Source organism: Schistocerca piceifrons, chromosome 1, assembly GCF_021461385.2.
Source record: "Schistocerca piceifrons isolate TAMUIC-IGC-003096 chromosome 1, iqSchPice1.1, whole genome shotgun sequence".
NCBI lineage: Eukaryota > Metazoa > Arthropoda > Insecta > Orthoptera > Acrididae > Schistocerca > Schistocerca piceifrons.
The window spans coordinates 201,741,682-201,769,491 of NC_060138.1; the positions used below are offsets into that span (position 1 = coordinate 201,741,682).

Sequence of the window (27,810 nt, forward strand, 5' to 3'; positions counted from 1 at the left end):
GGTACCCGCCTTACCAACAATTAATTTTATATGATCATTCCACTTCAAATCGTTCCGCACGCATACTCCCAGATATTTTACAGAAGTAACTGCTACCAGTGTTTGTTCCGCTATCATATAATCATACAATAAAGGATCCTTCTTTCTATGTATTCGCAATACATTACATTTGTCTATGTTAAGGGTCAGTTGCCACTCCCTGCAGCAAGTGCCTATCCGCTGCAGATCTTCCGGCATTTCGCTACAATTTTCTAATGCTGCAACTTCTCTGTATACTACAGCATCATCCGCGAAAAGCCGCATGGAACTTCCGACACTATCTACTAGGTCATTTATATATATTGTGAAAAGCAATGGTCCCATAACACTCCTCTGTGGCACGCCAGAGGTTACTTTAACGTCTGTAGACGTCTCTCCATTGATAACAACATGCTGTGTTCTGTTTGCTAAAAACTCTTCAATCCAGCCACACAGCTGGTCTGATATTCCGTAGGCTCTTACTTTATCAGGCGACAGTGCGGAACTGTATCGAACGCCTTCCGGAAGTCAAGAAAAATAGCATCTACCTGGGAGCCTGTATCTAATATTTTCTGGGTCTCATGAACAAATAAAGCGAGTTGGGTCTCACACGATCGCTGTTTCCGGAATCCATGTTGATTCCTACATAGTAGATTCTGGGTTTCCAAAAACGACATGATACTCGAGCAAAAAACATGTTCTAAAATTCTACAACAGATCGACGTCAGAGATATAGGTTATAGTTTTGCACATCTGCTCGACGACCCTTCTTGAAGACTGGGACTACCTGTGCTCTTTTCCAATCATTTGGAACCTTCCGTTCCTCTAGAGACTTGCGGTACACGGCTGTTAGAAGGGGGGCAAGTTCTTTCGCGTACTCTGTGTAGAATCGAATTGGTATCCCGTCAGGTCCAGTGGACTTTCCTCTGTTGAGTGATCCCAGTTGCTTTTCTATTCCTTGGACATTTATTTCGATGTCAGCTACGTGGGATGGCGGCCTCTGCTGACTGAACTGCTCCTCCACTATACACATAGAAAGCGATTATCGATTTTTTTAATTCAGTAGGTTGGTAAAATGTATTTGCAATTGCGAATATGGCAACCTCCAACTGTAGAATGGAATGACGACATTAGAAATTTGTCCCGGGTCGGGACTCGAACCCAGATTCCCTCTTTTCGCGAGCGGTCGCCCCAACATTTCCAGCTATCCCTGCAAGCTTCACGGGCAGTCCCAAACTTCCCTATGTCGTCGTCCATGTGTGATTAACCTACACTCGTAATGTAATTCCAGTATTGTGAGGCCATTTTATCGAAACTCACTAGTCTGATATCGACGGATAAATTCGAGGGCTATTCGTAAAGCAAGGAACGATAGGTCCCGAAATGGAAACCACAGTGAAAATCAAAACTATTTTATTTGCAACGGTTAGCTACACCTTCCAGCTACTTCTCTGCACAGTCGCCGCTCAGACTTAGACATCTGTCGTAGCGTTGTACCAACTTTTCAATTTCCTCGTTAGAGAAGACAGCCGCCAGTGCTTTTCGACACCAGCCGGTGTGGCCGTGCGGTTCTAGACGCTTCAGTCTGGAACCGCGTGACCGCTACGGTCGCAGGTTCGAAACCTGCCTCGGGCATGGATGTGTGTGATGTCCTTAGGTTAGTTAGGTTTAAGTAGTTTTAAGTTCTAGGGGACTGATGACCACAGATGTTAAGTCCCATAGTGCTCAGAGCCATTTGCTTTTCGACAATTTTCTACTCTGGACTGCAGCTCGTTGTCTGTGTCAAAATATTGTCCTAATAGCCAGCGGTTCATTTGATCAGAGATGAAGCTCAGGGGTAGCCAATTACGGGCTGTATTGTGGGAGACCAAGCACTTCCCATCGAAAACGTTGCAGGAGCACCTTCATTGCCCCTGCAGAGTGCGGCCGAGAATTGCCGTGTAGACCGAACCGCATGACAGTTATGTCATGTGCATTGCATACCTTCAGGCGAAATCCTTCACCGAGGTCCTCATACTTAGCGGGGGACGCTAATTTTTACATTCTCACTGTGAGCTCAGAATTGAAAAGAGCGACACGATGCGATCGACGGGCGCACTAGACACAGTGTCCAACGCATCTGTGCAAAGCTTCATCAGATTTTCACTGTATTTTCCATTTCGCGACCGATCGTTCCTTACTTTCCGAATGACCCTCGTACGATATTGCAGTGCCTGTGTTTGTAAGAAGTACGATGTAATGTTCCCTCAGACAAGCATGCATATCGGGATGAAAATCGCATCATACTTCTTACACAAACAGACACTGCAGTATCGACTTTTTGATAAGTTTATGTGGATCGCGTATGCGGAGGACATTGTGGACGTCTTTCTAATTCAGTATGGACGGAACCGATATCATCTCAGGGCATAATGCCGCATCGACGATGCAGTCATTGTAAATGGAGCATAAGTTCGAAGAGGGGAATGAAATCTTGGCATTGCGTTAAGCGAATCAGGTAAACCAAGGAAAAGCCGGCCGCGGTGGCCGAGCGGTTCTAGGCGCTTCAGTCTGGAACCGCGTGACTGTTACGGTCGCAGGTTCGAATCCTGCCTCGGGCATGGATGTGGGTGATGTCCTTAGGTTAGTTAGGTTTAAGTAGTTCTAAGTTCTAGGGGACTGATGACCTCAGATGTTAAGTCCCATACTGCTCAGAGCCATTTGAACCACCATTTGAACCAAACCAAGGAAAAAGTAAATCTGGCTGACCGAACAGACGTCTGGTCCACCGTCCTCCCCAGTAAAAACATAGTTTTCTGAAAAATCATCATTTAGTATAGTAGTCAAGAGAATATGACACTCCAGTTTGATCTTGTAGTTCACCCTGTCAACATCTTGCCTTGTGTATAGATCAGGTACCCCTGCATTCTATAATTTCGATGCAGTTAATGTACAAAGGTGTCTTAGATACAAATGATCGTGATTGAACACATGTCCTGTAATTTATGTCGTTTTCCGTTCTTGAATATGACATGTTATTGGCCGAAACTGGTAGTTTTCATAGATATACAGCTTTTGAAGCCAGTTACGAGTTTTCAAAATACATGGTGGTTGTAATTAAACTTTGGCTACTTGAGACAGTGAAAACCGAAAATTGCTTATCGTATAGGAGCCCAATTTTGTCGAGGGGATGCGGAGAAACAGTGTAATTGTTGTCGTAATAAGGAAAAGGGCCAGATTTTCTTATATCCAAAAGGGCATGATCATTGACTTTTGGATGAATACTAGAAGCATGTTCAAAATGGCTACATTTGTAAACTGTCCGTGTGCCATCGTGGTTAAAGTGTTTTGAGCACGGCAAAATGGCGCTATCTAAAACCAGCGCCATGGGCCATAGATACAGGGAGCAACGACGACTACGGAGATGTGTACGGGCAAAGAAATACGCAACCGTTGAACAACTGACCACCCAAGTGAACTAGGGGACAGTCATCAGTGTCTCCTCAACGAACATTCAGCGAACGTTGCTCTTCATGAGCCTCTGCAGCATGCGTCTGGTTGATGCACCTATGCTGACTGCCATTCTTCGGCGACCAGGCTGGAATTTGGAGCAGCTAGCCACGGCAATGGAGGCGGAAGGCTTCAAATAGCTCTCGTTATCTTCAAGAACTCCCTCTTCCGCGGTCGGCGCTGCAAAAGGTGGTTATTCAGACTTTAGACAGGTGCTCACTTTAACATGACACGACCGTGTAGGAATAAATTAGAATTATACGAGGGCGGTTCAGAAAGTAACCTCCGATTGGTCACAGTGCGGGTTGTGGGGGGAGTAGCGACGCCATCTGTGCGTTCACGCACTCAACAGGTCAGTCGGCATCAAGCCGTGGTCGAGTGAACGTCGTACCTGCGCTAGTTTAGTTTTTGTGGCAGTTTGAAATGTGTGCTGCAATAGAAAACCCCGCCAAATGTGAAGTGCGTGCTGTCATAAGGTTTTTTACAGCCAAAGGATATTCTGCAGCAGCTATTCATCGTGAGCTTTGTGCCGTGTACGGACCAAGAGTTATGAGTGAAGGAGTTGTCCGTGAATGGGTACGTTTATTTAAAAGTGGACGAGAAAACGTTCATGATGAAGAGAGGAGTGGTAGACCATCATTGGTGACTAACGAACTCGTTCAGACAGTTGATGCAAAAGTTCGTGAAAATCGACGTTTCTCAATGTCGGAGTTGTCTACTGGTTTTCCACAGATTTCTAAGACTCTCTTGTACGAGATAGTGACAGCAAGATTGGGTTACCGTAAGTTCTCTGCACGATGGGTGCCCAAAATTCTTACCGACCACCACAAAACTCAAAGAATGGCCTCTGCATTAGACTTTCTGTCACGTTATGAGGACGAAGGAGAACCATTGTTAAACAGAATCGTGACCGGTGACGAAACCTGGATTAAGTACGTGAACCCTGAGACAAAAGAACAATCAAAGATGTGGGCACATTCAAATTCGCCTACCAAACCAAGAAAAGCCTCGCAAGATTTTTCTGCCAGAAAACTGATGGCAACGGTGTTTTGGGATGCCAAAGGGGTATTGTTGGTTGAATTCATGGAACGTGGTACGACCATTAATCAAGACGTGTACTGTGAAACAATAAAAAAGTTACGACGGGCTATACAGAACAAACGCCGTGGTATGCTGACTTCCGGTATCGTTTTTTTGCACGATAACGTCCGTCCTCACTCTGCTCGCACAACAACGGCCCTTCTTGAGTCCTTCAAGTGGGACGTTATCAACCATCCACCTTACAGCCCAGACCTGGCGCCAAGTGATTATCACCTCTTCATGCATTTGAAGAAATGGCTCGGGTCACAGCAGTTTGATGACGACGAAGAGCTCAAAGATGCGGTCACAGGCTGGCTCCAGGCACAAGCGGGTGATTTTTATGCAGAAGGAATTTCAAAGCTTGTGAAGAGATACGATAAGTGCCTCAATCGCTATGGAGACTATGTAGAAAAATAGTGCAAAGATGTAGTTGTAAGATGTATATATTAAAATATTTTTATTTAACTTGGTGAATTTTTTTAAATCAACCGGAGGTTACTTTCTGAACGGCTCTCGTATATTAATACCTTCAGCTGCTGACGGGCGTTGATATAAGTCAAAGGGCACAGGTGAAAAGGTGTGCCTCGACTGGGACTCGAACCCGTGATCTCCTACTTACATAGCAGACGCTCTATCCATCTGAGCCACGGAGGGCACAGAGGACAGCGTCACTGCAGGAACTATCTCGCGCAAGCCTCCCGCGAGACCCACATTCTCACCTTATATGTCCACACACTGCATGTCCGAAAGAACAGACACCATATCCATATAAGTATATAGTTCTGGCAGTACCGGCCATGACCTTCCTCTTCTGTGCGGATGCACACGTATTACCCGGACTCTTACGGGATTTGGTAAGAATGTCTTCCACGAGTAATGAATGTGTTGGGTAGGGACACTACGATTGTAGTGTGTGGACATATAAGGTGAGAATGTGGGTCTCGCGGGAGGCGTGCGCGAGATAGTCCCTGCAGTCGCGCTATCTTCTGTGCCCCGGTGGCTCAGATGGATAGAACGTCTGCCATATAAGCAGGAGATCCCGGGTTCGAGTCCCGGTCGGGGCACACATTTTCACCTGTCAGCAGCTGAAGGTATTAATATAAAATTCTAGACGGCTGCAGGTCATCATTGGTGTCTGTTCTTTCGGACATGTCCGAAAGAACAGACACCGTATCCATATAAGTATGTCGAAATAATGTTCAGACCTTGAACTGCAGGATTTGCGTTGTTGGTAATGTTAATGTGCTGACTTGCCATAACGCGCAGGTGTTGGGTACGGCGACGCAGTGTTGAAACACAGCCGGCCGGAGTGGCCGAGCGGTTCTAGGCGCTTCAGTCTGGAACCGCGCGACCGCTACGGTCGCAGGTTCGAATCCTACCTCGGTATGGATGTGTGTGATGTCCTTAGGTTAGTCAGGTTTACGTAGTTCTAAGTCCCATAGTGCTCAGAGCCATTTGAACCATTTTTTGTTGAAACACAAGCATCAGTCTGCATTACAGTTACAGAAGTTGCAGACAGTCAACACGGGTCTGGACAAGGTGAGCAGGGCTTTACTCGTAAAGGTGTTTTATCAAAACAACAGCAACAGTGCTGCTGGCCTTTGCGACTATTGACGTGTTAAAGGAAACCGAAAGGGTCCTCTTTCCGCACATAGGTTGAAGAACATGATTCGGAAGTTCGAATTAACCGGCGATTATGGAATTACTACTGGGACAGACGGTTGACCAATTGCGCCACAATTTGTTGAAGAAGTTATTACCGCCATCTGTGAGAATGCTGGACGTTATGTGCCATCTGCAAGCGAAATGTGTCACCACAACTAAACATTGCATGGTCCACCATACGAAAAGTGCTGCGAACAATTTCGAAATGGTGTCCCTAGTACCGTTCCAGTCTGTGGTGGGTGCAGGTGGTCGTTACATTGAGCAACGTTTGTAATCTACAACGTAAATATCGTACACAAATTTCAAATGTTACCCTCTCATATGGAAATTCAGATGCGTTTCTTTCAATGGTTTATTCGATATTTCTCTTCTGCGTGTCTTTAAAAATGTTTCCACAGAATTTCATTGTCCTTCGGTCACTCGTTTCTCATGAGGGGCTTTCTCAAGGCGTGAAAGTTTTAATTACAATAAAAATTTCGTGTTTCTGAGTGGCCTGGAGCATGTCTTTCAGATGGACGCCAGTTGGCGGCTTGCATATTTGGTCGGGGTGGACGTTATATGACACCTGTTCTAGTTGATCGTTGAATGTTTCACTAAGTTTCTTCTATTTATTTGTGTTTTTTTTTATTTTTATCGTTTTATTTATTATAATAGCTCTCGTCAAGTGCATGTATGAAAACTACACATGCCAGATTTAAGGTCTGCTTTCAGATCCAATAGCAGTGAAAACAGGAGTTAAGCAAGGCTGCATGCTCTCACCGATACTTTTTAACACAGTACTTAATCTTTTAATGGCGCAAGCAATAGATAAAGTGAGAGGAATAAAATGGAGCAATGGGATACATCTAGATTTTGCAGATGACCTTTGCCTTCTATCCCACCGCCTCAACGACATGAAAGAGAAGCTGGAAGGTCTGAAATCTGCAGCGAAGGAATTTGGCTTGAAAATTAACGCCCAAAAAACTAAAGACATGCGGGCAAATGATAACAGCATTGCAAAACTTAAGTTTGGGAGCCAGATAATTGAAAATGTGGATAAGTTTCGCTCCCTTGGAAGCATTATTACACCAGATGGCGGTGCAACTGAGGATATTAACAGCCGCACCAACAACGCAAGAAGAGCTTTTACAACTCTACGCTCTATCTAGAGATCGAAGGAAATATCACTGGGGACCAAATTGCGGATATTTGAAAGTAATGTAAAATCTGTGCTCCTTTATGGATGTGAAACATAGAAAGTGACGAAACAGTTAATCCACAAGCTGCAGACATTCAACAACAGATGCCTGAGGAACATCCTGGGGATACGGTGGCCAGATGTCATCTCTAACGAAACTCTCTGGGAAAGAACAAACCAGAAGCCAATTGAGCTGCAAATCAGAAGCAAGAAGTGGAGATGGTTAGGACATACTCTTAGAAGACCAAATGAACATATTGCGAGAGAAGCACTCGACTGGATCCCGCAAGGACGACGGAGACGAGGCAGGCCCAAAATGACATGGAGACGGTCTGTTGAAGCAGAAGGCTATCAACAAGGAATAGGATGGGAAGAAATGAAGATGTTAGCAGAAGACAGAACAAGATGCAGCCTTATGCTCCACATGAGTTAAAGAAATTAATAATAAAATAATCTCCCCCCCCCCCCCCCCATGAACCATGGATCTTGCCGTTGGTGGGGAGGCTTGCGTGCCTCAGCGATACAGATGGCCGTACCGTAGGTGCAACCACAACGGAGGGGTATCTGTTGAGAGGCCAGACAATGTGTGGTTCCTGAAGAGGGGCAGCAGCCTTTTCGGTAGTAACAGGGGGCAAACAGTCTGGATGATTGAGAGATCTGGCCTTGTTTTTTTTTTGTCTCCAATCTACTGACTGGTTTGATGCGGCCCGCCACGAGTTCCTTTCCTGTGCTAACCTCTTCATCTCAGAGTAGCACTTGCAACCTATGTCCTCAATTATTTGCTTGACGTATTCCAATCTCTGTCTTCCTCTACAGTTTTTGCCCTCTACAGCTCCCTCTAGTACCATGGAAGTCATTCCCTCATGTCTTAGCAGGTGTCCTATCATCCTGTCCCTTCTCCTTATCAGTGTTTTCCACACAGTCCTTTCCTCTCCGATTCTGCGTAGAACCTCCTCATTCCTTACCTTATCAGTCCACCTAATTTTCAACATTCGTCTATAGCACCACATCTCAAATGCTTCGATTCTCTTCTGTTCCGGTTTTCCCACAGTCCATGTTTCACTACCATACAATGCTGTACTCCAGACGTACATCCTCAGAAATTTCTTCCTCAAATTAAGGCCGGTATTTGATATTAGTAGACTTCTCTTGGCCAGAAATGCCTTTTTTGCCATAGCGAGTCTGCTTTTGATGTCCTCCTTGCTCCGTCCGTCATTGGTTATTTTGCTGCCTAGGTAGCAGAATTCCTTAACTTCATTGACTTCGTGACCATCAATCCTGATGTTAAGTTTCTCACTGTTCTCATTTCTACTACTTCTCATTACCTTCGTCTTTCTCCGATTTACTCTCAAACCATACTGTGTACTCATTAGACTGTTCATTCCGTTCAGCAGATCATTTAATTCTTCTTCACTTTCACTCAGGATAGCAATGTCATCAGCGATTCGTATCATTGATATCCTTTCACCTTGTATTTTAATTCCACACCTGAACCTTTCTTTTATTTCCATCATTGTTTCCTCGATGTACAGATTGAAGAGTAAGGGCGAAAGGCTACAGCCTTGTCTTACACCCTTTTTAATACGAGCACTTCGTTCTTGATCGTCCACTCTTATTATTCCCTCTTGGTTGTTGTACATATTGTATATGACCCGTCTCTCCCTATAGCTTACCCCTACTTTTTTCAAAATCTCGAACAGCTTGCACCATTTTATATTGTCGAACGCTTTTTCGAGGTCGACAAATCCTATGAAAGTGTCTTGATTTTTCTTTAGCCTTGCTTCCATTATTAGCCGTAACGTCAGAATTGCCTCTCTCGTCCCTTTACTTTTCCTAAAGCCAAACTGATCGTCACCTAGCGCATTCTCAATTTTCTTTTCCATTCTTCTGTATATTATTCTTGTAAGCAGCTTCGATGCATGAGCTGTTAAGCTGATTGTGCGATAATTCTCGCACTTGTCAGCTCTTGCCGTCTTCGGAATTGTGTGGATGATGCTTTTCCGAAAGTCAGATGGTATATCGCCAGACTCATATATTCTACACACCAACCGGAATAGTCGTTTTGTTGCCACTTCCCCCAATGATTTTAGAAATTCTGATGGAATGTTATCTATCCCTTCTGCCTTATTTGACCGTAAGTCCTCCAAAGCTCTTTTAAATTCCGATTCTAATACTGGATCCCCTATCGCTTCTAAATCAACTCCTGTTTCTTCTTCTATCACATCAGACAAATCTTCACCCTCATAGAGGCTTTCAATGTATTCTTTCCACCTATCTGCTCTCTCCTCTGCATTTAGCAGTGGAATTCCCGTTGCACTTTTAATGTTACCACCGTTGCTTTTAATGTCACCAAAGTTTGTTTTGACTTTCCTGTATGCTGAGTCTGTCCTTCCGACAATCATATCTTTTTCGGTGCCTTCACATTTTTCCTGCAGCCATTTCGTCTTAGCTTTCCTGCACTTCCTATTTATTTCATTCCTCAGCGCCTTGTCAAAACGGCCTTGTTGTGCTGGTACAGCGAACGGCTGAAAGCAAGGGGAAACTACACCCGTAATTTTTCCCGAGGGCATGCAGCTTCACTGTATGGTTAAATGATGATGGCGTACTCTTGGGTAAAATATTCCGGAGGTTAAATAGTCCCCCATTCGGATCTCCGGGCGGGGACTTCTCAAGAGGACGTCGTTATCAGGAGAAAGAAAACTGGAGTTCTACGGATCGGAGCGTGGAATGTCAGATCCCTTAATCGGGCAGGTAGGTTAGAAAATTTAAAAAGGGAAATGGATAGGTTAAAGTTAGATATAGTAGGAATTAGCGAAGTTCGGTGGCAGGAGGAACAAGACTTCTGGTCAGGTGAATACAGGGTTACAAAAACCAAATCAAATAGGGGTAATGCAGGAGTAGGTTTAATAATGAATAAAAATATAGGAGTGCGGGTAAGCCACTACAAACAGCATAGTGAACACATTATTGTGGCCAAGATAGACACGAAGCCCACGCCTACTACATTAGTAAAAGTTTATATACCAACTAGCTCTGCAGATGATGAAGAAATTGATAAAATGTATGATGAGATAAAAGAAATTATTTAGATAGTGAAGGGAGACGAAAATTTAATAGTCATGGGTGACTGAAATTCGAGAGTAGGAAAAGGGAGAGAAGGAAACATAGTAGGTGAATATGGATTGGGGGGCAAGAAATGAAATAGGAAGCCGTCTGGTATAATTTTGCACAGAGCATAACTTAATCATAGCTGACACTTGGTTCAAGTATCATAAAAGAAGGTTGTATACATGGAAGAATCCTGGAGATACTAGAAGGTATCAGATAGATTATATAATGATAAGGCAGAGATTTAAGAACTAGGTTTTAAATTGTAAGACATTTCCAGGGGCAAATGTGGACTGTGACCACAATCTATTGGTTATGAACTGTAGATTAAAACTGAAGAAACTGCAAAAAGGTGGGAATTTAAGGAGATGGGACCAGGATAAACTGACTAAGCCAGAGGTTGTACAGAGTTTCAGGGAGAGCATAAGGGAACGATTGACAGGAATGGGGGAAAGAAATACAGTAGAAGAAGAATGGGTAGCTCTGAGGGATGAACTAGTGAAGGCAGCAGACGATCAAGTAGGTAAAAAGACGAAGGCTACTAGAAATCACAGGGTAACAGAAGAAATATTGAATTTAGTTGATGAAAGGAGAAAATATAAAAATGCAGTAAATGAAGCAGGCAAAAAGGAATACAAACGTCTCGAAAATGAGATCGACAGGAAGTGCAAAATGGCTAAGCAGGCATGGATAGAGGACAAATGTAAGGATGTAGAGGCTTATCTCACTAGGGGTAAGATAGATACTACCTACAGAAAAATTAAAGACACCTTTAGAGAAAAGAGAGCCACTTGTATGAATATCAAGAGGTCAGATGGAAACCCAGTTCTAAGCAAAGAAGGGAAAGCAGAAAGGTGGAAGGAGTATATAGAGGGTCTATACAAGGGCGATGTACTTGAGGACAATATTATGGAAATGGAAGAGGATGTAGATGAAGATGAAATGGGAGATAAGATACTGCGTGAAGAGTTTGACAGAGCACTGAAAGACCTGAGTCGAAACAAGGCCCCGGGAGTAGACAACATTCCATTGGAACTACTGACGGCCTTGGGAGAGCGAGTCCTGACAAAACTCTACCATCTGGTGAGGAAGATGTGCGAGACAGGCGAAATACCGTCAGACTTCAAGAAGAATATAATAATTCCAATCCCAAAGAAAGCAGGTGTTGACAGATGTGAAAATTACCGAACTATCAGTTTAATGAGTCACAGCTGCAAAATACTAACACGAATTCTTTACAGACGAATGGAAAAACTGGTAGAAGCCAGCCTGGGGGAAGATCAGTTTGGATTCCGTTGAAATGTTGGAACACCTGAGGCAATACTAACCTTACGACTTATCTTAGAAGAAAGATTAAGAAAAGGCAAACCTACCTTTCTAGCATTTGTAGACTTAGAGAAAGCTTTTGACAATGTTGACTGGAATACTCTCTTTCAAATTCTGAAGGTGGCAGGGGTAAAATACAGGGAGCGGAAGCCTATTTACAATTTGTACAGAAACCAGATGGCAGTTATAAGAGTCGAGGGGCACGAAAGGGAAGCAGTGGTTTGGAAGGGAGTGAGACAGGGTTGTAGCCTCCCCCCGATGTTATTCAATCCGTATATTGAGCAAGCAGTAAAGGAAACAAAAGAAAAATTTGGAGTAGGTATTAAAACCCATGGAGAAGAAATAAAAACTTAGAGGTTTGCCGATGACATTGTAATTCTGTCATAGACAGCAAAGGACTTCGAAGAGTAGTTGAACGGAATGAACAGTGTCTTGAACGAAGGATATAAGATGAACATCAACAAAAGCAAAACAAGGACAATGGAATGTAGTCGAATTAAGTCAGGTGCTGAGGGTATTAGATTAGGAAATGAGACACTTAAAGTAGTAAAGGAGTTTTGCTATTTGGGGAGCAAACTAACTGATGATGGTCGAAGTAGAGAGGATATAAAATGTAGACTGGCAATGGCAAGGAAAGCGTTTCTGAAGAAGAGAAATTTGTTAACATCGAGTATAGATTTAAGTGTAAGGAAGTCGTTTCTGAAAGTATTTGTATGGAGTGTAGCCATGTATGGAAGTGAAATATGGACGATAAATAGTTTGGACAAGAAGAGAATAGAAACTTTCTAAGTGTGGTGCTACAGAAGAATGCTGAAGATTAGATGGGTAGATGACATAACTAATGAGGAGGTATTGAATAGAATTGGGGAGGAGTCTGTGGCACAACTTGACAAGGAGAAGGGCCTGGTTGGTAGGACATGTTCTGAGGCATCAAGGGATCACAAATTTAGATGGCAGCGTGGAGGGTAAAATTCGTAGAGGGAGACCAAGAGATGAATACACTAAGCAGATTCAGAAGGATGTAGGTTGCAGTGAGTACTGGCAGATGAAGAAGCTTGCACAGGATAGAGTAGCATGGAGAGCTGCATCAAACTAGTCTCAGGACTGAAGACCACAACAACAACAATAAAATAATAGCTACAGTGGGCTTTCTCACCGAACATACTGAGCTACCGTATCTGCTGCCGTTAGACCACCAGTAGCGACGATTTTATTATAATGACCCTTTATTTAAAAGCTGTAAGTAATGGTTTCATTAGGACAATGTGTGCAGATCCAGTGTCTTAACAACCGCTGTGCCACTTCTATGCGTGGGCCACACGAGTTAGAAAGTTACACGTAGTGCCATTCAGTTAGCTGACGAAAAGAGCTACTCCTCCCAATTTGCGAGGTAGCACTCCAGAACATTTGCCTACGTGGTAACTCATTTTGCGACAGGGGCACGAATACTGCGCGTCCGTCGTTGTTTAAAGCTGCCCTGAAATCACTCAGAGATAGCATCGTTTGCGCGGCGGTCGGTGTCGTCACGGACCAGTTGGAAGCTGTCCGGATGCCAGGCCGTCGGCGTCGCCGCGTGCGCATGCGCGGCGGGCGCCCAGAGCGTCTAGGAGGAGCGGCGGCGCTGGCCCGCTGCAGTAGCGACCACAGCGGCAAGCCGAGTGGACCAGCAGACGACCAGCGAGAAACCAGCAGCGAGCAGCCAGCAGCATGGTGTACGAGTCGGACTTCTACACGACCCGCCGGTCCTACAGCCGGCCCAGCTACTCCACATACTCCGTCACTGTGAGTCCCAGGCCGGGCTGGGCCGCTCTGGCAAGCTGCTGGCGCGACACCGACGGGCACCGCCCACTGGACGCCACCTCTCGCTCTGCTGCCAATTCCAGGCTGGCCTTTATCGTCAGTTTTAAATCAATCACATTTCGTATCTAGCCTCAAAAGCGATGACGTTCAGAAATGACGGGCGAAGAATTGGGGCGTAGGCGACAGTATTAGTTGTCAGCGGTCCCGAGGGCGAGGTGTAGGTATCACCAACAAGGAATTCCGTAGAGGCCAAACAACTTACAGCAGTCTTAAAGTCCCTTCAGTTTGACTCGATAATCAGTTAAGTACGACATTACCGAATTGGAGCACGCGATCTATTTTGAAGTTCTTTTCTTCACGGTGGTCTTGATCGCATTTGGTGAACGCTTTTATTCACAACTGCCTCGACCAAATTGGGGCGTAGGTGACAGTATTAGTTGTCACCGGTCCCGAGGGCGCCGTATAGGTATCACCAACAAGGAATTCCGTAGAGACCAAACAACCTACAGCAGTCTTAAAGTCCCTTCAGCTTGACTGGATAATCAGTTAAATACGACATTACCGAATTGGAGCACGCTATCTATTTTGAAGTTCTTTTCTTCACGCTTGTCCTGATCGCATTTCGTGAAGGCTTTTATTCATAACTGCCTTGACTGTTGGTGGTGGTCTTATGACAGTTTACCTGTTTCGACTGTCACGAGAACTAGTATCTAGTTTCAAAAGAAAAACGCCCAAGAGTCAACTAGCGTCCATTGTAGTCACTAGATCAAATGGTTCAAATGGCACTAGGCACTATGGGACTTAACATCGGAGGTCATCAGTCCCCCAGACTTAGAACTACTTAAACCTAAGGACATCACACACATCCATGCCCGAGGCAGGATTCGAACCTGCGAGCGCAGCAGCCGCGCGGTTCCAGACTGAAGCGCGTAGAACCGCTCGCCTACTGCGGCCGGCCACTAGATCACTACTGGATTCTAAGTGACAAAGATGCGCACTTGATGACTATCTAATGTTTTGCTTTTGCCACTAGCTACTGGCACTGATGAAGATTCATGGCCGGCCGGAGTGGCCGAGCGGTTCTAGGCGCTACAGTCTGGAGCTGCGCGACCGCTACGGTCGCAGGTTCGAATCCTGCCTCGGGCATGGATGTGTGTGTTGTCCTTAGCTTAGTTAGGTTTGAGTAGCTCTAAATTCTAGGGGACTGATGACCTCAGCAGTTAAGTCCCATAGTGCTCAGAGCCATTTGAACCATTTTTTGATGATTCACGAGACTCCAAACCAGTAAACAGTCGTAAGTCCACCTAATGCAGTCAAGGCAGTTGTGAATAAAAGAGTTTTTGACCACATTATATGAAAGTCTCTGCTGTAGTACTGTAGGACTGACTGTGCACAGCTCCCTTGGATTTGACTGTGGTGAGCACATTGTACACTGGTCGTTAATGCCAGGTTTCCCTTGGAGTACTCTGCAGATCTGATTTCCAAGGTTGACATGATTGGTAGAAGGTATATTTCGTAGTGCCCAGCAGAACTGACATTACTGGTCTTCTGATTGGCATCCAGAGAGCAATGACGATGAAGATAAAGAAGTAGACTCAGTCACTCGTCCTAGTATTGTGCAGTAGAAACGCTGACATTCGGAAATACAAGGGTATTCAGCTGCCCCTACCAATGGGTTTTATGCAACCTGCAACACCTTCAGAAACTATGTGCGAGATTTTCATGTTCTCTCACTCACTATAAGTAAACTATTAGACCTAAAAACAAAATTGACAGAAACTTTCATAGGAAATATAATGTATTAAATTTTGTACTGGGTTACGTTTCGTCGGAGGCCATAGTTTTCGAGTTATTCAACAGAAACGTGTTTGAAGGTCACTTTTGTACGTTTTTCTTGAATAAATAAAAAAGTACAGGCTGTAGCGAAAACGTATCGCAATACATAATTTAAGTACATTGAATTTCCTTCAAAAAGGTCCTGTACTTTTCTATAGGACTAATAGTTTGCATGTAGCGAGCAAGAGAATATGAAAATCTTGTGCTTGGTATCTGAATATGTTGCAAGTTGCATAAAACCCATATATAGGGGCAACTGAATCACCCTGCATATGCTCTGCAATATCCTTTTTTCCAGAAGTTCTTGCCCCAAGGATATGCGGAAGAATTTCTATGAACTTGGGAAGAGGTGCTGGCGAAATAAGGCTGTGACAGCAAGTCGTGGTTCATGCCTGGACAGCTCAATCGGTAAGAGCATTACCCACGAAATGCAAGATTCTGAGTTCGAATCCAAGCTTGGCACACAGTTTAAATTGGCCAGCAGTTTCAAAACAGCGCTCATTCCTACTGGATACCTTCAGTTCTTCATTTGTCGTCAGTGGCTGAGAGGAACCCTGTTTCAGACGAACTGCCACGCAAAATGCTGGCTGTGTCAGGAATCGAGCTACGCTTCTCTGTATGTAGATTGACTTTCTAACGGTGTAGGCACATAGACGGGCGTTTTTAGATCCCTTCTAACACTGATGTTATTTCTTCTATCAATTACTTGAGAAATTCCGCTCAATGAGCTGACAAATCAGGAGGTCACAGTACTTCGTGTCAAACATCGCTTGCTACAGATTGCACTTGCAATCCTCGTGATAGCAATGCTAGACGAGAATCTTCTACATATTCCGCAAACTCACAAAGGACCCTATCAATTTTTTTACTGATTGCTTTCTGCCGATTGTTGATTCTGAAGCGTAATGGCTCACCTTTTATTCAGTCTTTCGAAGAGATGGAGAAGCCAGAAGTATAAAGAGCGACAGAGATATCCAGTGGGCGGCGTTCAGAGGCGTCGAAAAAATAAGACGCTGTCATTTATTCAGTACGCTCCTCCATATAAATCCATATTTTCGCATGGAAGACCTTATAAACTGTAGTTCCTCTTTCAGGAGGCATACTACGACTCTGGAAAGAGAAAAATTCTGAAATTATAGGATTCACTTCACCCAAGTTCTTTGACCTAAATCGCACTGAGGATTTATTTCTCATCTCAGGCTTGGTCCCATACCGACAAGCGTGCGCCTATCGCTGACTGCCGTAAAGCTGTATCTGGACGACAGTTCTATCTCATATTTTGGATTGAAATTCTGTCGTGAAAGTCGGTGAAATTGGAAGAACTACTGTACCCATCCTTCAGCGAGGTTGCTGGTCGAAACTTCCCGGTAACTGATACAGTAAAATCATTTCAATAACCATGTTTTTGAACTTCAGGGTGAAGCAGGGGAACAATATCATTGCTTGTAATGGATTCGCGGGTGTCGGAGCGTTGACTTGTTCGCTCCGGGCGTTGCCGCATTTGAGATCTGTATTTTTAGGACAGCATCTTATTTTTACGCCGCTTTATCTGGCCATGCAGTGCAGATCCAGGTGTGGCGACGTCGGCATTGCTTTGCAGCGACGGAGAGAGTCGAGGGTTTTTTGTCTCACGCTCTTTAGATAGAGTCGCACCTGCTTACGCTAAACACTGCAGTGCACCATTTTCGGTGGGACTTTGCAAGAGATTTTTCTCTCACTGCCTGCCAAGATCACGTGATGAAAATCAGGTGAAAAAGTGCATTCTATCCCAGTGTGATAAAAACTTACCAGAGCAAAACACGATTTCATTTTTGCTGCCTAGTTGACAATAAATCTTGTAGAGTTTCAAATGAACACTCTAACCAATTTTAGTGCCAAACGCTTTTAGCGTCTCCTATGCCACCGTGTGCGAATAAAAAAATAAATTTTTGGACTTTCTCTCCACCGCTGCAAGAAATGTCGATATTTTGCGCACATCATCAAAAGCAAGGACCATTTCTTGTTTCACTGCCTGAAACGTATGAGCAGTAGCGTTGTCGTAAAAGCCTTCGCAGTTCCAACTTCATGGCGAGTGAGAGGCCAGAAATTCAGTTCCAAAAATTCACAGTAACACTTTGATTCTAATTCAGGACAAGAAGGTATAAATAGCTAGATCCAGTACTGTACTTAACGTCGAGCTGCTTTCAACTTCTACATAAAAATTCCGTACAATTTCAGCATTTCTCTGCAGCAGTAGATAATAGGTATGCAATCCTATGCAGTTATCTAGTGTAGATTTCCCGCAATTATTACGAAGACACAATTCTTTCAAGAAAAAGTTCATCGTTATTGACTTTCATCGTTATTGACTTTCAGGAACCTGCTAGAAATGTTCTATTATTACGGGCAGTAGGTATAGCGGAGATGGTTTCGGAAAATATAAGTTTCATTGGCCGTCAGTGTTCGATGCCAGATTTTGATAGTATTTTCACCAACATTGTCCTGCATAGAAAAAGACTAATAGAAGAAAATCACATACTATTTCGTTATTGTTAAAGTAAGTCTTTTCTTGTACACTGTGCCTCGTCATTTATTTGAAGAAGAGAGGGGGCGTTTTGCCGATGTATTTGAGATGCCAGATTTCTTCTAGCCCTTTTTTGGGAAATTTCATAAGAGATGTGGTTTCTCGCTCGCCAGTCCCAACAAAGATTTTTATTTGTGCTTGTTTCAGCTTTAAGTCACTTTTTGATAATTTTAATTTTTTTGCCTGTTTTCAGAAATTTTGCACTCTGTAATTTTTTGTGTAAGTCAGATAATGCACTATTGTTTTGTTTTCGAGAGTTTTTCTTGTTAGAAATTTTTTGGCTTATTTACAGAATATATTTTTAATGGTTTAATATGCAAAAGACGAGGGCGTCTGCACGGCTTCAAGGTCTGTGTTGGTAAATATTTTGCAGAAATTTTTGAAGTGTTTTGATTTTTTTTTTTTTCATTTTTATGGTTTCCGGGCCTCTCCAACATTTTGGGACAGTGTTGGATCTGCTTAATGTGTGTATCAGATTGGGACAGCAGCAGAAGTATGGTTGCGCAGTTCACCTAATCTGCAGTTAAAGACGAAACGAAATCAGTTTTCGTCACAAAGTGTTGCTTGACTTGCGAATATAAAACATGCAAGAGTAAAAAATTTCAATAAGGATAAGCGTTGGCATATTAAATCACAAAATATTGAAGAAAAACATCTTTAGATGGAAATCATTTTTGTCAGCCTCCATCGTGACGTCAGAGAGATGGAAAATGACAGAAAGAAGTGTTGTTATTATCAAGTGCGCTGGAGTACAGAGCCTAAGAAATATCTGCATACATTCACGTAAGTTCTTTGACAGGCCATTGTTATTGGCTATAAATGCAACGCAAGTGAGACTCGAAAACCTAGGTGTTACGCTAGTGCACGTGATTTATATAAAATCCTTTATCCAACCTATATTATCATCTATCTCCTACTATGACTAGCGATTAGATAAATCTCGCAATGAGTAATTTACTCCGCTACTTAATCTACATATAAAGTACTGAAAGTTGATGTTTTAGAGCTCTGGCATAGCTCCCCTGACTTAACAGTGCAACAGGACGAGAAGTCTCTCATCGCAGAGGATCAACATTTATCCAATTTCTCACCGTTTGTTTGATTTCATCTCTGGAATGCCTCTGCGACTAGTTTATGCGCGAGACTTATACTGAATCGAGAAACAAACTAAACGGTGTAGCTGCTTCGTGACTTCACACAACTGTTTAGCTTTGGTTGGAAGCGAAGTTCGACGTCGTGTTTAGAACGTATCCGTAGAGAATTCTTGGTCAGCAGCAACATTATTCAGTTTCCATTTAAAAGCATGTATATCGTTATGAGAGGGAATGAAAAGAGGCACATGGACGGACTGCTGCAAACGGCGCACTCTGTTGAAACAGAACACGTGGAATTCCCTCCACATTCTGATACGAGTGACTGATCAGATACTCTTAGGTTACAACTTCCGGAGGGAAAAGAGCGACAAGTTCAAACTGATATGGTCTCTGAGTCATTCACGGATAGCATAGCTGGCAGCGCACTAGTCGCCAAAAGATAAGGAGGTACATTCATATTCAGGTCCGACACACTGTTGACATTAATCGAAAAGCAGTCCAGTGTTTTTAGTAGTAAGGTCCGCTTCAATGACACACTGTTGCTTTCATGCCCAGGATAATAAATCGTAGCCACTGAAAGATATTATTCTCTTTCAATTAACACGTATTTCTGTAAACGTGCTGACACGATTTGTACAGTTTTTACTGTGAATGCAGCTTGAGCGCTTGAGAAAACAGCTTCAGAAAGAAAAATAAAACTGCAGCAGATCGAAAAAGATACCACGAAAATGCGAAACGTAAAATTCCATGTCACCAATAGGATCGAAAAAAATGCACATCCACACTACCACAGCACTACTGCCATATTTCAATCAGTGTTTCGTAAAATCATAAAAGAACGTTCATGCCCGTCGAGTGCTCCTCGAACCAGTTAGGTCCAATTCGAGAATGATGGGATGGTGTATTCTTTTCAAGATTCAAATAGGCAAACACCCAGAGGCTCATGACCAGTCAGCATGACCCTGTATCGTTAGCCGGTAAAAGGTGATGACAGACAAATCAAGAGGCTTCATTTCCCTACTCGGCAATATCTCAACACCTCTACCTGAACGGTGACCGACCGAGCTGACGCAGTGATTAGCACACTGGGCTTGCATTCGGGAGGACGCCGGTTCAGACCCGTGCCCCGCCATCCAGATTTAGGTTTCCCGTGATTTCCCTAATCGCTTCAGGTAAATGCCGGGATGGTTACTCCGAAAGGCCACTGCCGACTTACTTCCCCATCCTTCCCTAATCCAATGGGACCCAAGACTTGCTGTTTTGGTCCCATTCCCCAAATCAACCAACCTGAACGGTGTCCCAATAGCAGGCGTCTCATATGGTTTTCGACGAATTTTTGCCCTGTTAGCACAGTGTACCTGCGCTTATCGGAGGTCATCAGCTCAGTTCTTTTCCCATGTATCGAGCCTCCAGTGACAGCTTTCAAGCGCTCATGCTAATCGTTGTGCATTTTGATGGGTGGTAAGGTGAGATACACTTATGGGGCGATGGTTTCTGCAGCCCATGTCGAGGAGGCGGTTCTAGACGAACTCTATCGTCGTAATTGGTGACTCCTGTACTTTGGCCAGTTCGCACGATGTAAAAAAAGAAAGCTGTTATGGTACTGTTGGTTGGGAAACTTCGAAGGATTGTTCAGCCGCCTAATGGGAAAGGACTTTTTCCTTCCTCTATGCTTAATCGCCACTTTTCCCTCGCTGTGTGACAGTCTTGTCTTAAGTGTATCTATTGAGTGTAGGTGCTGTAATGGGCGTGTGTACACAGTGGTGTCATGTTTCCAAAGAGGGGGTGAAACTCCAGTACCGGCATATAGCTTACTCTTCTCGTATAGCACCAAAGGGACCGCCGGTGTTAACGCCCCCATCCGACAGTGTGACATGTCCTTACTGCTTGAGACACTGCGGAGATGTCTGGAATTCAATCCGCGACAGCGGCGCAAAGTCCGGCGATGAAGAACTGTTATACGCTTTAACAGCCCGCAACAGTCGACGATGACCTCAATCATCAACACGTTGTCGTCTACGGCACATGGCTCTTAAAATCTGAAACATTCTTTGGTCGCCAATATCTGTACTTAAATTAATTGGAGTTTCGACCGTTACGATCATAATCAGATTTATTCATAAAAGAAATAAATGAGCAAACATGAATAAGAGCATTGTAGTGGGTTATGACACAATGTGGTAGCGTTAAGAACATGACCTAAGAAGTATCGAAGCATCTGATAAATAACATACGCCTTTCTCCTTAAGCTAAGTAAATAAGGAAATAAAAATTTTAGCCTTGATTGGCATCGTCACCAGATACAAAAACATGATAATACCGTGATGAACGCTCACGATGCGTAATATAGGTGCGCTGCTAGCATACTGTGCTTACAGCTGCAACGCAAGGAATTGAGGAGACTTCGCCGCTAGGTGCTGCTGACTGTAACATATTTTGCAATGGTGATCACAAAGGCAAAGATAGTAAGTTAAAGATTATACATAAACCAATATGGGATAAGTTAATATTGCGATTAAAATTGAGATGGAGCGTATAATTAGATCCATTGTAGGATGCTACCTAAAATTTCCTTTCATACACGTAACTCTCGTATAGGGATCGACGATGTACAAAGTATATCAGGAAGACAATCGTATTAAGAAGATCTATACAGTAAAGTGGACGCCCTTTGTGAGACGGTCGCTGGACTACAAACCATCGGCACCACAGCTCCACGGCGCTGGCACCGACACCCCGTTCCGCTCACCATCCTGGAGGACTCGGATTCGGGCTATGACTGACGATAGGCCCAATACGAGCACGTTTTCCTGTCCGTTTCGTACACTCACCAGCTGTTGCCTGTTCTCGTCCAGACACTTTTTTCCCTCACCGTAGAGTTGGCGCATTACTGCACCCTTCCTCTGTACTTCCACCGTCGGAGGGTGGCACGGAACTTAAAGTTCCATCGCCACACCTCCAAAGTGCTATGCTCGGCTGTTATTTAGCCGTTGCTTTGAGTCCCCCTCTCTTGTCCACCGAGACAGTTGTACCGGTCTGAGCCGGTGACTATGTATAATAGTAAACTGCCACAAAAAATAAGAACATAATTTGCTTCGGTTACTAATTTTAAGGGGATAGATGTGTTATTTTATCAGACGCTTCCCAGGTCATGTTCATAAACACTACTAATTATACTATTAAAACCCATCATAATACTCTTGCTCAAATGTTTGCACGTTTGGTTAGATACGTAAATGTGATTATGATCACAATGATTTAAACCGGGAATTAATTTTAAAAAATATTCTCGATCAAAGGGGCAACGGCCTAGCCGCAGTGGATACACCGGTTCTCGTGAGATCACCGAAGTTAAGCGCTGTCGGGCCTGGTCGGCACTTGGATGGGTGACCATCCAGGCCGCCATGCGTTGTTGCCATTTGCCTCGTGATGCCAATTGAGGAGCTACTCGACCGAATAGTAGCGGCTTCGGTCAAGAATACCATCATAACGGCCGGGAGAGCGGTTTGCTGACCCCACGCCCCTCCTATCCGCATCCTCCAATGAGGATGACACGGCGGTCGGTTGGTCCCGGAGTGCTTTTTTTATTCTCGATCAAAGACTGTTTTAGTTTTTTATAATTCTTAAGCATTGGCTCACTGCAGTCTTCAAGGTGATCATGTCAGTTTTTCATCTAGCGCATTTCTCGAAATCGAGCTATTCACGATACACACGTGACAATGAACCACGTGAGGAGAACAGTGTCCCCTTTCGTCGTGGCACCCACGATCTACATCTACAACTACATACGAGTACGTACTCCGCAAGCCACCTTACGGTGCGTGGCGGAGGGCAGCCTGTACCACGACTAGTAATTGTTTTTCCTGCTCCACTCGGAAACAGAGCGACGAAAAAACGACTTTGTATATGCCTCCTTACGAGCTCTAATTTCTCTGAAGAAATCTTCGCGATGCTTACGAGAGATGTATGTTGGCGGCAGTAGAATCTTTCTGCAGTCAGCTTCTAATGTTTCTCAAAATTTTCCCAATAGTGTTCTTGAGAAGAAAGTCGCCTCCCCCCCCCCCCCCCCCCCCCTCAGAGATTCCCATTTGAGTTCCTGAAGCATCTCCGTAATACTTGCGTGTTTTTCGAACCTACCGGTAACCTCTGAGTTGCATCGATGTCTTCCTTTAATCCGACCTGGTGCTGATCGCAAACACTCGGGCAGTACTGAAGAACAGATCGCACTGGCGTCCTATATGCGGCCTCTATACACATGAACCGCACGTTCCCAAAATTCTCACGGATTTGTTTCTCCTACTCGTCCGACTTAACTTACTTATTTTTATTTTATTTTATTTGATTTACATTTAGAGCTACCTGCAGTTCATCACACCAGCTAGAAATGTTGTCTAAATCATCTAGCGGCGCTGATTACAAGCATTTTGCCCACCGCACCTCCGCATGCCACGCCGACAGAATAAGATCAGACGAACTCCTTGTCACATGACATGCCGCACTATTTCATTCGATATGATGACTGAAAATCTCGGACCTATCCCGAAGCTCGATGTCAGAGTGAGGTATTAGGAAACTTTCACTGACTGAACAGTAGGCTGGGAGTAACTACGTTGTACAATGTGGCAACGCTATGTGGACAGTCACCAAAACATTATCTACATTTAAAGATTGTTAAGGGAACACGCGGTGTGTTTAAAATACTTTCTTTCATTCACAAATGTCTTGATCGTATTTGACAGATATTTTACGGTTAACCAAAAATTCAGTATGTTGTTACGAAAGTAGCACATCAAGTCGTGATCAAGCACTCATTGTGGTCACTTAAATGACGACTTGACGTGTTACTTTCGAAACAAGATACTGGATTTTTTGTTCCAATAATGACTCAGTAGTGTCGGAAACACTTACGTGTAATGTATCTACCAAGTGTGGTCAAGACACCTGAAAATGAAAGAGAGAGGTACGAATTGTTTATATAATGACCAAAAGCCGTCTAAGGCAATGAAATAAAGCGTCTCAAAAGTATTTGTGGCTGGTTGTTGTCTCCCTCATCAAGCTTTTATTAGGTAATAATCAAGAGTCCGACAAGATCCAGCAATAATAAAATAATATTCTGTACTAGTCACATGAACCGAGAATGGGACATTTAAATTCATAACTAGTTACATTGTAGTTGCGTTTCTCGTTTTAATGCCTCAGCTTCTAGTATTTTCAAAAATGGCTCTGAGCACTATGGGACTCAACTGCTGAGGTCATTAGTCCCCTAGAACTTAGAACTAGTTAAACCTAACTAACCTAAGGACATCACAAACATCCATGCCCGAGGCAGGATTCGAACCTGCGACCGTAGCGGTCTTGCGGTTCCAGACTGCAGCGCCTTTAACCGCACGGCCACTTCGGCCGGCTAGTATTTTCACCTACAACGTCTGACATGGTCTCAGTTTCGGCTGTTTTTATGTCATTTTGACAAGACACCATAAAATTATGAAGTGTTAATGAAATCAATACATGTCAAGTATGCAGTAGCAATTTAATTAATCTTCTTCTAACAGTCAGTATTTCGACGTAATTCGTTTGTTCAATAAATTCATCAGTAATGACGTTTAGCTGAGTTCTCAAAAAGACGTATTTCAGGTACAAAATTAACTTATTTAAAATGATACATCAAATGAAGTTAGTCTGTTATATATTCTTCACTTTTAAAAAACCACGCGACACTTTCTTTACACTTCATCAAACATTAACAGTATATTCCACAATGGTACACGACAGGTGAGTTACATTCTGTCTTTCGTCCATCAAATCTCACCACCAACACTCAACTACTACAACTCGCAGCAGTGTAAACATAAACCAAAGACACATTTATATCAATTGCTCACAGAATATGATCCAGGTCGATTCTTAATTACAGATTACATTCATGTACAATAGATACGTTCACATACAAAAACATTTTTTTAAATTTGAATAATCAGATGATTTTTTGAAATAATTTGAGAATAAAAGATACTAAATAACATTGCATGAAAGGACATGTCACTAAAGATGGATATTAATCAATATTCTCACATCGAAGAAATATTCATTGCTAAAGTTACGAAATGTAACAGGAGTAGATGTATCGTGATGTACGGGTGATTGCAGCGGTATCGCCATCTACGGTACTCTAGGATTACTTAGATATGGCTCTGAGCACTATGCGACTTAACTTCTGAGGCCATCAGTCGCCTAGAACTTAGAACTAATTAAACCTAACTAACCTAAGGACATCACACATATCCATGCCCGAGGCAGGATTCGAACCTGCGACGTAGCGGTCGCTCGGTTCCAGACTGTAGCGCCTAGAACCGCACGGCAACTCCGGCCGGCACTTAGATATGGGCTAATTACAATGAGAGATGTACGAACACTTTTAATCTCTTTGAAAATTGCATTGGTTCTTCAGTTTTAATTTTGTAACCAAGGAAAAATCATTTGGAACACATGGAATCGACTTATGGTTTGGCACATGACAGAGGCTCTGACCGCTGAGCTTATGGTGGCATAATGCAGGGTCGATTCCTTCGCCGGATCTATGCAAGTCGAACATCTAAGACCTGTTGCTGCAGTGAATGGCGCGAGCAGCTTTGCTCTACGTCGACGGCAATGACGCAAGACTGCCTGTTGCTGTTGGCCGGTGCGGACATTGTCACACACGCCGACACGCGTCGGTCTATTCTTGCGCCGCATTCTCTATCCGTGAATCCGCCGTCTGACACGGTCGCCAGAAAACACACGCACACACATACGCTAATAACGATGTTTAATTGTGACGCCGCGGCTGTGCCAAGTGCGCAGCTGTGAGGGCAAAGCGCTCCTGTCTTAGCCGCACCGACAGCCGCCACGTGTTAACCAGACTAGAATTCCATTGCGTCAACTCACACTGCCTTACACGCGCATCCTTGCCTAGGAAACTAATAGGAGTTGCAGAATCGAATGAAGTCAAAATGAGATCGAATGAAGCGGGGATGTGGTTAGCTCGTTGGACTAGCATTCGTGAGGAGACGATTCAAATCCGCGTCCGGCCATCCAGATTTAGGTTTTCCGTGATTTCCCTCATTGCTGAGATGGTTACTTTGAAAGGGTACCGTCGATTTCCTTCCCCATCGTTGATACACAATCCGAGCTTGTGCTCCGTCATTAATGACTACGATGTCGGCGGGACATTAAACCCCAAATCTTCATTCTTTCCGTGAGTAATGACATCGAGGATGTTTCGTTTCATCCATATACACCACAACCAGAAATGACACGTGAAGTTAACGGTCTCTGAAATGCGATGTGCGATTAATCTTGAAACTGTATTATTTATTGATATTTTGGACCCGGGTTTCCCGGCTGTTTGGAGTTGGTAGTCGTCAATACCGGTTAACACCAATCGATATCTATCGATTTAGCTGCTTTCATCTGTCACCTCGTAGAGAGTCGAAGAGAGCACATATACAGGGTGAGTCGGGGAGAAAGCTACTTGTTTTGAAGAGTGTAATATTAGCTGTTCAGAACAAAAGACCTCATATGGACATATGCCCTATTCCAAATGGCTTCCGGGACAGCGCACATATAAGTATTTTGTCATATATTTTCTGTATTATTCAAACACTGTCACTGTTTACAGCGTACCACAGTAGTATAGAGGAAGATGAGACAAACAATTTGGTACAAAACACTTTTGGGCTACAAAGTCGGGAATGTACGTCGGTGTCCTACAAAAATTACCTAAGGTACAGAGCATGCGCGGGATTTTAAACATTCTCGTGCTCTCTTCGGACAAACTATTAGTCCAAGAGAAAAAATGAATAGAATCTGTAGGAAATTTAATATAGTCTAATTTTGAACTGCTTTACGTTTTTGCCGGAGGACGCAGTTTTCGCGTTATTCTAGAAGAACATACCTTAGTGTAATTAAATGTGTTGTATGTCGGAAACCGCCCGGTGTAGACCTTATGTCCATATGATGTTTATTGTTCAGAGTCACTAATACGATCATCCCTCAAAGCATGTACCTTTCCTGCCGACTCACCCTGAAGTATCTGAATGGGCTCTTAATTGCTCTTGCCCACTTTTTGCTAAAAATAAGTATGGTTTTGCAAAATATTTTCATGAGCTACATCCGCAATCCTGGTATGAAGCTTCCTAATTTTACGCTGTCTTTTGAGTGGGACCTACCGCGTCTATTCACGGTACATGTGAATGATTATTCCGCGACAGTTGAACATCAGTACAAACGTACGATTGTTGTTTAAATTTGTGGTAAGGTCTTATGAGATCAAACTGCTGAGGTCATCAGTCCCTAAGCTTACGCACTATTAACTGAAGCTAACTTACACTAAGGACAACACACACCCACGCCCGAGGGAGGACTCGAAATTCTGAAGTGGGAGGGGGGAGGGAGGGAGGAGTGGTGGGGGGGGGGGGGGGGGGGAAGCCACGGGGACAGTGACAAAGCCCCACAGACAGCGCGGCTACGATTGTTCTCTCGGAGACCTAGCAATTTTATGTAGTCTCTCTTGGTCTGATGCTAGGGAATCGTATAACAGTAGAAACCATCACCAGCAGTATGTCACGCAACATGTGCTGTCACATACATGACAGTGATGAATAATTCCGAAATCT

General features: G+C 43.7%; 1 protein-coding gene and 1 non-coding gene across 8 annotated transcripts in view; both read left to right on the forward strand.

The window, feature by feature from the left end:
* The first annotated feature begins 5,577 nt into the window (after window positions 1–5,577).
* On the forward strand, window positions 5,578–5,651 carry Trnai-uau. Its single transcript has one exon. It is a non-coding gene; the product is annotated as a tRNA-Ile (tRNA).
* A 7,751-nt stretch (window positions 5,652–13,402) lies between these two features.
* Window positions 13,403–27,810, forward strand: part of LOC124802487 (eukaryotic translation initiation factor 4 gamma-like) — a 117,740-nt gene continuing 103,332 nt past the window's right edge. For 4 of the 7 annotated variants that reach the window (XM_047263301.1, XM_047263327.1, XM_047263318.1 and 1 more), the window contains exon 1: window positions 13,403–13,645. In XM_047263301.1, the coding sequence (XP_047119257.1) occupies window positions 13,413–13,645 (233 nt within the window). In that variant the 5' untranslated portion in view covers window positions 13,403–13,412. The remainder of the gene's footprint in view (window positions 13,646–27,810) is intronic. The other 3 variants (XM_047263336.1, XM_047263345.1, XM_047263354.1) reach the window with 2 other exon arrangements.